The sequence below is a fragment of the Seriola lalandi genome, unplaced genomic scaffold (assembly GCF_002814215.2).
Source record: "Seriola lalandi dorsalis isolate HSWRI2012SDOR001 ecotype SW California unplaced genomic scaffold, Sedor1 jcf7180002054566, whole genome shotgun sequence".
Classification (NCBI taxonomy): domain Eukaryota; kingdom Metazoa; phylum Chordata; class Actinopteri; order Carangiformes; family Carangidae; genus Seriola; species Seriola lalandi.
Window position 1 is genome coordinate 30321 of NW_019525119.1, and position 11294 is coordinate 41614.

At 39.2% G+C, this 11294-nt stretch overlaps 1 protein-coding gene across 5 annotated transcripts in view; it reads right to left on the reverse strand.

Moving 5' to 3' along the window:
• ect2 (epithelial cell transforming 2) overlaps positions 1-11294 on the reverse strand; it is a 43106-nt gene that overhangs the window by 21437 nt on the left and 10375 nt on the right. For 4 of the 5 annotated variants that reach the window (XM_023416531.2, XM_023416529.2, XM_023416533.2 and 1 more), the window contains 11 exons: positions 10667-10740; positions 9055-9185; positions 8220-8335; positions 7516-7578; positions 5716-5941; positions 4105-4229; positions 2664-2783; positions 2499-2567; positions 2120-2230; positions 499-595; positions 167-248 (listed from right to left, as the gene is read on the reverse strand). In XM_023416531.2, the coding sequence (XP_023272299.1) occupies positions 167-248; positions 499-595; positions 2120-2230; positions 2499-2567; positions 2664-2783; positions 4105-4229; positions 5716-5941; positions 7516-7578; positions 8220-8335; positions 9055-9185; positions 10667-10740 (1214 nt within the window). Of the gene's footprint in view, positions 1-166; positions 249-498; positions 596-2119; positions 2231-2498; positions 2568-2663; positions 2784-4104; positions 4230-5358; positions 5554-5715; positions 5942-7515; positions 7579-8219; positions 8336-9054; positions 9186-10666; positions 10741-11294 lie in introns of all 5 variants that reach the window. The other variant, XM_087176689.1, reaches the window with a different exon arrangement.

Consider the following 11294-nt stretch of genomic DNA (forward strand, 5'->3'; position numbering starts at 1 on the left):
TCTTGCTAAATCCTGGCTCAACAATGGTCAATTATTCCAAGTTGAACCTACATACTGGTCAAGGCTTACGATGATAGGAGAGAGTTCACGTAAGGTGTTGAAAATGATCAAACAATGCTGGCTGTGTCGTCCTCACAAAAGAAAGGGTAAGGTCACGCCAACTCACGTCATGACTTCTTTCAGAGAATCAATTGCTTTCTCCAGTGTTATCTTATCAGGGTTGTCATCGGCCGTATGTTTCTTGATATCTGCAATGGTGGAAGAAAGACAAAGTTTGCAAGGAGGCAGACGGGCAGGAAGAGATGAAAATCATTTAGAGGAAGATGAGTAGGAAAGAATACGCAAGAAGGGAAATCACAGACAGGAGATAGGAGGCCGGTATGAAAGGAGAAATATAAGGAGAAAAGTACAAGGTACGATGTAATTAGCACAAAAAATCTTTTTGTCTTAATGGTTGTAACAAAGTGATGTGTATGCAAGTGCATATTTGTGTGTTACCGTTAAGAAGAAGAGCCACACTAGGCAGCCTCTGTACAGGTCTGATGAGCAGCTCCACCAGTGTCTGCCTGCCACACTCTGGCTTGGATTGGTTGATCTGTAAAAATCAAAGCATTAATGTTACGTGTCTTTGTGTAAACCTTACTGACACACTGAAATGGGAAACAAAAGTTTGCACTACATGCCCACTTTGACAATACTATGCACCTTTAAATGAACAACCCACAGTTAACAGGGATGTCTGGGTGAAAATACAGAGATTAAAAAGGGCTACATACATACTGTACTGGGTAGAGCCGTCCTTGCTCTCAAAACAGCCTCAATTCTTCACAGCATGGATTTCACAACATGTTGGAAAATTGATCTATTTGTTTCATATTTATATTGTTTGCTTTTAGACCTCAGAAAAGCTTTTTTAGGCTATTAGTCTGTACGCCTGTTTATTTTTGCAGTGATATTTGATTCTATTGATAATTTTTTTAATTTATCATTTATTTCATAAAGTTATTCAGTTGGTGTTACAAGTTATTAAGTTGTCATACTGCGTTGAAATAAATTAACAAAATGTTCAGACAGTCCATGCTGTATTTTCCGACACAGTCAGAATGATTACCGTTCTTGACGGTGTCAATAACAGGCAACTGGCCTTGTTCGTGCACTTAAAATTTATATTTTAAAAGCTTATTGTTCCAGTTTTCTATTTCTCTGTAATGTAAGTAAAGTGTTACCACTGTTACTTATAAGCATTCTCTCTCAGCCCTTAAACTCTAACCATGTTCTGATGCCACCAAAAATACATATTTAATTAATTAAATCAATATAATAAAAGGTGCTAAGACAAATAGCTTGAACTGCTGACTACTAGTCGCCCTGTCTTTGGTGATTGATCAGATTTCCATCTTATTCCAACTTTATTTTGGAAACATTACAAACTTATTTTAACTGTAGAAGTGACACAAAATACTACTTTCTAACTTGATGTGTGTGCTGCAGAAGACTGACAGCACAGTGAGAGCACAGGCTCGGTGGAGGCACAGTTTCTCCTCAGAGTGAAATTGTCTGAATTCAACACTCAGTCAAATGCTCGGGTCTGGAAACTTATTTAAACTTTGAAAAGCTACTTACTGTTAGATTAAATTTTCATCAGATGTGGGATGGAAGTGTTTTAAACACAAAGAAAGGACGCATTGCTATGTGTAATTATCTTTTCTTCCATCCCACTGCTCAGCTATCACACCGTTACTTTCTCTGCCTAAGGCCTTTTGTCCTGCACATGTATACATATAAAAAGACAATTACAAACCAAAGCCCAGAAATCTGCATTCTCCAGGAGAAATCTAGCTAGAAAATCAGGTTTCTGATCACCTACCGAGATTATGTAAACAAGGTTTCTTATATACATGACATTTAAGAAATCAACTTGACTTAGTTTACTGTAACTCTGTATCCAAACTGCATGCAAAAGCACTGATACATAAAATCTCCAATAGTAGTGGACCAATAATTCTGAACCTTGCAGTTGGGAGCCCAAGAGGAGGTAAAAAGGAGATATCAAAGGGTTTTCCTGCGTTTGTTTTTCTTTTCTTTGTCACTCTTTGTGGTGCAAATGAAAAGGTCATACCTTGAGAAAAGCATGAAAGCGTGGCTTTTGTTTCTCACACCGAACAACAGTCTCCTTGCTCATTTCAAAAAAGTTGACAAAGGGTGGGTAGGCCTTCACCAACTCTTTAGACTGGAAAGAGAAGATGGGGATGGGTCAGAAATGTCAATAGGAAGAACACAGATACAAGAAGGAGGCTTTTTGTTTTTAAAAAAAGTTGTTTAAAGTTGTTTTCAAACTAGTTTCAAGGAATAATTCACGATGTCACTGTACTTACATCCCTTTCTGTAACTGGAAGCCCATTCTCAATACCCCATTACCCCCAGAAGTGGTCAAGCCTCATATAAATGACTGATAATTAAAACAACAACTGCATATTAATATATTTGTTTTAACTCACATATTTGAGAATGATGTCTCCCACACTCCTTTCCTCGCGCCAGTCTGTCAGGAGTTCCTCAAGGTCATGCTGATGGAAAAACCATCACATATAGAAAATAACAGGTCAACAACACCAGGTCAACAATTACAAAATCAATATAATTTGGTCCTTTGGACATACTACCTTTATTCTGGTGTGAACCTCGTAGATGTCTGGGATGCTGCCAAATATCGTCTTAATTTCCTCTTGGGCCAGGATGGGTCCACCAACCTGCCCCTCTCTATCCAATGGATGTTTGAAAAGCTTCACATAAAAAACGGATATGAGACAAGTGAACACAAATATACATTAAAAGAACTGATATGTTACACAAAGTTGCATAAAAGTCAAAATTGTATGTTGACATTTTGTGTCAATTTGTGACAAGATGGAACCTGTTCATTAACTGGTTCTACTCGCATGATGCACAACCTGGATATTATCTGCACTCACATGTAAATCAATAAATGAAACAATGCCACACATACTGTGGAAAACATTAAAATGTCCCAAGATTAAATAAATAACTATTACTTTTGAGTTAGTGCCATACAAATACAGGGAAATCTTCCAGGATATTCTGACAATTTCTCATGGCCTTTTTTGTACTATTACTATAAATAAACACAGCTATATAATTGGAGAGTTATTTGGCTCTTATTCTTCATTAAAGGGTAATTACTTTATTTTTGACAACCACCATTTGTGGCAGAAGACAGAAAAAACCACAGCTTAATTTTAGTTTAACCAAAATTCTTGCAATCGACCTGTGCACTATTGTGTCATGTTGAATATTGAAGTCTAATTAGCACGCTACCATCTGCTGCCCATCTGAACATGGGCTTATACTAGCTGTGTAACTGTGAAGTGAAAAAGGAACATGGGTTGTCTATGAAATAGTCAGTAATCAACTTAAGTACAACTATAAACTGTAACAACGAGCATGCAGCGATGACTGGATTGTGGAGTCAGCCTCAAGTGGGTTTTCTTTTGATAAATGGCACAGAGAACCTACAGCAGGATCATTAAGGTGATTTTAGGATCATGTGTTGAGTTTGTGTTTAGATTCAAGGCAGGGAACACCAAGGAGCTAGCCACCAGCTTGTTGTGAGGACATGGAACAGTTAAACCTCAGTAGAGTACAACAGAGAAGACAGATTACAAGAGAGGCAGATGGCAAAAATCAAGGAAAGATGTTTGAGGCAGAAAAAGAGAGACAGTGAAAGACAGAGTGAACGAAAAGGAAGAAACAACAAAATGGAGGAAGCCTAAAAAAGCCAGTAAAGAAAAGAAGCAAAAAGAGTGAAAGGTTTTGAGGGTGAGGGAGAAAGAGAAGTGGTCAGACAGGTGATTTTCTTCCTCACTGGTCAGCTGTCTGAATCTGCTGGGACCAACTGATAAGACAGGCCAAGTAAGAGCAAGCATGCACACACACCTGTAATGGTTGTAGCTTAGCCTGAAACTGATGTCAGGGGCGACCAACAGGCCGACCAGTGAGGGAGTGTTAATACAGTGCACACTGTGCAAATACACAGACACACAGACACACAGACACACACAGACACAGACACACACACACACTTACCTGTAGGATGGTGCTTAAAATGTCTACATAGTTGCTCTCAGTCTGGTAGAGTTCCTTGGAGACTTGCCACCTGGCTGACTGCTTGGTCACAACTGGGGTCGAACTCCTGGATGGCTTCGAACTCTCTGGTAACAAGACAAGCAGGGAGGAAGACAGCGAGTGTTTAACTCTGCATTGAATCACAGACAGACACGGTTAGGTGCCCATCCACTATTTTGTTTTTCAGAAATCGAAATCAGGGCTGAATCAAAGTAAAAAAAATAGTACATGATTTTCTACAGTTTTCCATCATCTATAGACGTATGAAGATGACATCTGGGCTAAAATGGAACCAGTCATCAGAACCCCTTCACTTTTTCATATTTTATTATGTCGCAGCCTTAAACTAAAATTTTGTTTCTTTGTGGCTTTAAATAACATGGATAACATGATGCTTTCCCCATCATGATGATAATGTTGTTCCGGCCTTTTCCTTCTCATCCTAGTGTGCTGTGCAGACTTGGGGAAACAGTTTTTTATTTGTTATGTGGCCTATAAAAATGATTTAGTTGATGAATTGACTTGATATTGACATTGATCCACCTGCCTTGTAAAAAGCCACATTGATATGGATCAATAATTTGCTGCAGTACTTTTAAAAAAGAAAAAAAAAAAAAAAAGATTTGTAGTATTGTTACACTGCATTGTACTTTGTCTCCAGTTCTTTAATATAAATGGATCCTTAAACCTTTTTCGCAGTACCTTGTTTTAGCGATGAGATTAAACCAAGTTGACTGTCTGTGAGTTGGCTTTTACCATATGAGCAATCAAACATTTTAAGCATAAAAGTCTTAACTAAAATGTTTGTAAAAGTTTACTGTACCAAAATTAATCATCATGCCATTTGAACATTTCTCATGCCTATGGCTCGTTAGCCATTCAAGGCCAAAGTTAGCTAGTTTGCCTGTATGTATGGTAGTTGCTGTTCCTATCCCATCTCACACATGTCTAAAATGTTCAGGTTTAATTTAGCCAATTCAGCACACTTAATACAACACTTGAGCTGTCAGGCCAGGTGATACTCTGGTCTGTGCTGGGCCATCTTCTTGCTTGTACTCCACTACACTCAGGTGGTATGCATATAATCCAATACTTCACGAAAAAAAAAACGAAATAATCCACTTGCAAAAACTGACGCGTGACTTATTGGTCACTACCACAGAGTTCTTTCATCTTACCAACAACTACTTTTTATAAGCCTCAAACTGGCCTGACCTGCAGAAGTTCTTGGCTGCTGCTGCTCCTCCACTGGTTGTTGAAGGATACTTGTACTCAGGTAGGACCTTTTCCTCCACTCCTCCCTGTCTGTCCTAACCCTGCTTTTCCTGTTTTTGCTTCTTCTTCTTATCAGCCTACTCGTGGTCACAGCATTGTCTCCTTTGCTTTCTGAACCATTTCCTAGTCTGTCTTCTAGAATGAAGAGGGGTTAATGGTGGTAGTGCCGTCTTATAAAGAAGAGAAAATCAACCATAATACAGAAGAGAATATCTTTTAAAGGTATTGCATTTTTAATGGAGATATATCCCAGCATTGGTATTCCCATCAAACAGGTGTGTTCCATTTTCCTCTTACCTGCCAAGGCCTTGCATGTCTCAGGGGTGTTAGAGATGTCGAGCAGAGAACCCATGGACAGGGAGTGCTCCGCTGACGGCCTTTTGCGCGGTGGAGGGAAGGGGGAGATCTCAGTCTCCTTGGTGAGCTGAGCCAGCGTGTCCCTCAGACGCCGACGCTTGCGGTTACTGTTGGGCGTTACGAGGGACAGGAGGGACACTGCCTTCTTCATGGCTGGACTGTCATTCTAAAGTATAAAGGGACAAAAAGAAAAATATATAAATAAAAGTAAAAAGAAGAGAGGGCAAGCTGCTTGTCTTGCAAATTCTGGCATGGGAAAATGTGAGGGGGAAAATAAAAAAACTAAAACATCTTGAAGCAAAAACCATTTGCAATTAATACAATTATCTGTTGATCAGTGATGAAGGCACATTCTGACTAAACTGGATCTTGAGCTCAATTGTGCTAAGTAACAGATGGAAGCTAGGCCAGTGTCGAAATGTTTCTTAAAGAGTGTGGTAACTTCATAAAGATGCCCACTAGGAAACTCCCTGAAGGTGCCTTTATACTGTGCAACAATGATCGAGTAAGTTGATTGCATGTCACACTGTGCGAGACAGCTCTAATAAAATCCTGAGCTCAATCTCTGTCACACTGCCAGATTGTGTGATGAAAGCATGGTGAATTGGAGCACGACTATGTATGTGTCAATCCATCTATGCGGCTCTCATGTTTTAAAAATGCAGCTCTTTGAGAGTGGCAACTTTCATTTCCTTTTTCATTCATCGTTTTGGTTTGTGTGAGTTTTTTTAATTCTTATTTTATTTTCAGAGATAGCATGTACAACATGTCGCACAGGCCAGTGTATTCTGTGTCATTTTCATGTTTTATTTTGATTTGCTGGTTTGAAGACATGGGTCGTAACAGCATTCACACTAAGACTTTGATCCTAAACTTCTGACACCGTGTGAATTTTACTGCAGGCAGTTTTTGGTTCCCAAAGCTCTAAATTGGCATTCCCTGCCGGGAGACGGTAGAAACTCCAAGAGACAAGTATCTCAGATCAACACAAATCAAGTGACATCAGTTTTTTGCCTGTATTATCGAGTGAGGTCACCCAGCAAATTGTCCCAGATGTAGGTCCCTAAAAGTCAGTGTAATGTATTGCTCGCGGATAATTTGCGTTCACTTTCAGTCAGACTTGGAAAAGGTGTTCGACGTTATTCATCTAAAATCACTTTTATTTCGAAAGCTGTATGAGGATCACATTGCTTGCCCTGATATACACTATTTTGCGTCAGTCTTTGTTTCCCCAAATTTCTACAATAGAGTGGTGATTACAAAGGTAGCACAACCAATAGAGCCACAATTGTCACAATCATGAGAAATAAACCTTATACTTTAACTTTCAAGATTTAAATAAAAAGAAAGGCACAAAAAACCCCTGACAATGAACTCGCACTCCTGGGCGAACAGGAGGAGTGTGATTAGGGGTCCTTGGTTTGGTTTCAAGCTGATTAAATAACTATAATAACAGAAATGATAAGTGCTGAAACAAAAATAGGGGAAACATAAATGTACAGTAAGTTTTTAGTATAAGAAAAATAATTTAAAAAATTAATGTGACAAATAATTTAAGGGCATGAGTAATTTAGTGCTTTTATACTGTTTGCATATAATTTAATGCAAACAAAACAAAGACGATTTATTTTTGTATCTGTACATCTGTGTTCTATAAGTCTACAGTATCCTTAAGGTGAGCCTAAGTAATTTTGGCTTGAATTAATACACATACATTAACAATACCCATCATATACCCACCTTCTCGTAGAGGTACATGGACTCTCCAGCCCGAGCGTCCATCTGAATGCTCCCCCAGAACCACTGCCACAGAGAAAAGAGAAGTGTTTTTACTGACTGCTGGATTAGGGCAGAAGTGGGTGGGGAAAAAAAAAGATTTCTGAGACTATAATGACATACACTTTCCTTTAAAAAACAATAAAACTGGCTGAGTAAAGAAAGGGTTGTATTGATTGTTATAACTACAGCTAAACTACTACTCCACCTTGGTTCAAATTATTCATATGCTGGAAGGGGAAATCTATTATTAATAGCTCTCTCTGACAACACAGACAGAGAGAGGGAGAGCGGGGACTGTATCAATTGAGGTTTAAACTAAAAGAAATCCTTATCAGATGGTCATTTGGAATTCTGTTTAAGAGGAAACACCTGAGAGGATTCATTATTTTCCTCTTGTCCCCATTGTTTATGTATCATCCTGTAGCAAAATGGTATTCCAATTATTCTCATATGTCAAGATAGCACTGGACCAATATCACAGAGGCATCAAACTTGATTGTCATAAGAAGCAGTGCTGGAACAAACTTAACTATTTCTCTGTTGTAAATGCTAAATGCATACGGAGTATTCAGAGATGTTTAGTGGTTTTCAGATCTTAAAAAACAGACACATTCCAAAAGATATTTAATATCAGTGTTGATGCCAAATAAAACCCAAAGGCCTACCTCCTGTTTGACCACAAAGAGTTTCTTGGAGGGAGAAAATGGCAGCTCCTTTACCGAGTTCTCCTCCACCACCATGTGTGTACAGCTCTCATCTCCAAACTCACGGTAACCGCCACCTTAGAAACAAAGAAGCAGGGAGGTGATCTTCTTAAAATTATACACACATAAATACACGTACATTGCGGCCTAGTATTTTTGATTTTCTAGACTGTGCTTCAGCACAGTCAATTTGAAAAAAAAAGGTTCCTGTTTTAATTTGGATAGGTTTACATCAACGTAGAGAGAACTGTGAGGGAGATATAAAACCATTTAAAAGTTTAAGGGTTTAACAGTAGTTTGACAGATATACATGCAGTCAAACAAAAACATCACATTTCATATTTTGTGAAAAATCCCTTTGTAGTCCATGACAGCCTGAAGTCACCACATGCTTTATATATTCCCTGTAATGCTCCCCCAGGACTTCACTACATCCACCTCCAGCTCTTGCTTGTTGTGGGTTGCCTCTGCTTTTAGTCATGCCTTCAGCAAGTGGAATGCATGCTCGATCAGACTGAAATCGACTGATTGATTTTTTAGGTTTCCATGCTCTTATGGGCTTTACATTTCAGTGCTACTGTTGCTTTACATGTCTTCAACTTGAATAAATGCTGTCTGCAGGGACTTGTGGTGGTGGACTGGCCATATATTCTCTGCTTGTAGGGTTTACAATCATGAAGTGCCAGCCATACTATCTGCTTGAGGACTTCAAAGCTGTTGTTACTGTAGCAGCAAAAGGCAACAGCTTACTGCTACGGAGACATTACAAGAGATCGCTGTGTGCTGCAGCACTAACCATGTTTAAGAGTCCTCTCCTCCATGTTGGCCTTATCTTCCTCTGAGAAACCCAAAAAGCTGAGGATGCAGTCCTGGAAAGGAGGCACTTTGAACTCTGTTCGAAACTCCTCTTCTCCTGCGTGGAAGTACCTTAACACATGAGGGTGGGAGGAACAAGGTGATCTCAAACCATGCCATCATTTCCACATATGGGTTTGTGTTCAACATAACCTTCTAGCTCACACAAAAAATGCTGGTGAAAGTGTAAGGTCATAATACTGTCAAGTTCAAAGTCTCCTGCAAAAATATGTTCACAGGATCTATGTGTAGATCAAGTATAAATTGTAAAATTCCATTGAGACACTGTCTTCACACTTGAGTAATTTTGGTCCTTTGTAATTGCTAGATGCAGAATAAATTTTATTTATTGTAATTTATTATTAAATAGAACAGAATGGGTTAAACTGCACAAATCCAGGTGTGCAAAGCTTGTAGAGACTTACCCAAGAAGAAGCTGTAATAGCTTCCAAAGGGGCTTCTACATAATACTGAATTATAGTTCTGAATACTCTTGTAAATACAATTTCAGTTTTTGATTTTTAAATCAATTTGCAAAATATTCTAAAAATATGTTTTCACTTTGTAGTTTTTTTTTTTTATTCAGCCAACTCCCTTCCCTCTGAATGGCCTCCTCTTGTAGCCAGTGAGGCCTTGGATATCTTCATTTGTCCAACAAGAGTTCTCCATTGTACTTCTTTATTTGAAATGGTCGTCTTTGTCAAACAAAAATTGTAATTATCGAGCACTGTTGCCAGTCTTGAAACTACCTGAAATGTTTCATTTCACCTCCTGAGCAGTGCCAGAATTTGGCTTTCCCGAATTTGTCGTTACAGACAATGAGAACAAAAGCGAACATGTGACAGATGGTTCACTGTAACATTTTGTAATGGGTGTCCCTATCAAGGTTATTGGACCCTGATCCCACTTCGAGTCATTGAATACTGGGTGACACCAAGTCCAACCCAATACTTATTCTTACATAGCGAGAGTATATATGCAATGTTAACAAGATATGTAATCTGGCATATTGAAAAAACTGGTGAAGCCTTCTAAATTCAACACAATTTATTTTTCCTAAGCAGCTCAATGCATATAAATAACAGTTTAACTCAGAAGTTCCAACCCTGAAAGTGACATGACACAATCACCTAGAGAGAAGACATCCAACTCTGCTGTAGCTGTTGGATTTACAGAAGAACCTGCGCAGCTGCACAGCAGCATTAGAGTGAAGTTTCTTCCCTCATGGGAAATCTTTTACTCAATACAGATACTGGCTTGCAGAGAGCACACAAAGCAGCAATGCTTCACTTTGGTCTGCAGTAAGAGCTCATATAACCTGCTGCCACTTGTCATTATAACCAGTGACGCTGGCTAAAAATGAGAAACTGCTACCTAAGTGCTTTGTACACTGCTCTTTGTTGAAGATTAAGAGAGTTCAAGTCGGAGCTTAGTGAATCTGGACATCAGAATTCCTGCACCCAATTAACCTTTGACATTCACACACCCTAATTTTCATTTGCAAGTTTCAACAGCACAAGGTTTCATGTTACCTTCAAGGATTTTCAACTTACACATCATCTCTTCTCTCCCATGCCTTCAGAATCCATGATGGAGTGAGGATGGGCGTCCCCAGACACACTGCCAGCTGAGAGATGAGGCACAGTAAGACATAGTAAAGAGGGAGGACACAAAACACAATGAGTAATATGCAGCCAAGAGATGAGGTAGACGGAGGGAGACATAATAACACAAAAGAGGGCATGACATTTATCTCTGCACAAATTCATAACTATAAGTCCATCAAATAGTTCCACTGTCAGTGCTCACAGTACAACAATCTCCCCAGGCTGTTTTCATTACTCCTGATCGACTTGTCACTCAGAATAACAGTTTTCACTTCAGACAGAAAAAAATATGAGATGCTCAGTGTTTCACCCCCCCTTCCCATTTTTTTAAGTTAGCATCACACTTTCAAATACAAAACAGCCTTGAGTTCCTTAAGTTCCAACAGCATTTTGTCTTGTTCTGAACGCACCACAAGACTTGAAGAGGAAAAAGAAAAGGTGGTGAGGGGAAAAGAATTTAAGGCCATAACTGAGAGGAGGGGGTAGACTTCCACAAGATTATCTGGAGGAAGAGGGGAGGGGGTGAGGTGAAAAAAAGTGAAGGTAGTAACTTGGGGGGGGGGGGGGGGGGGGG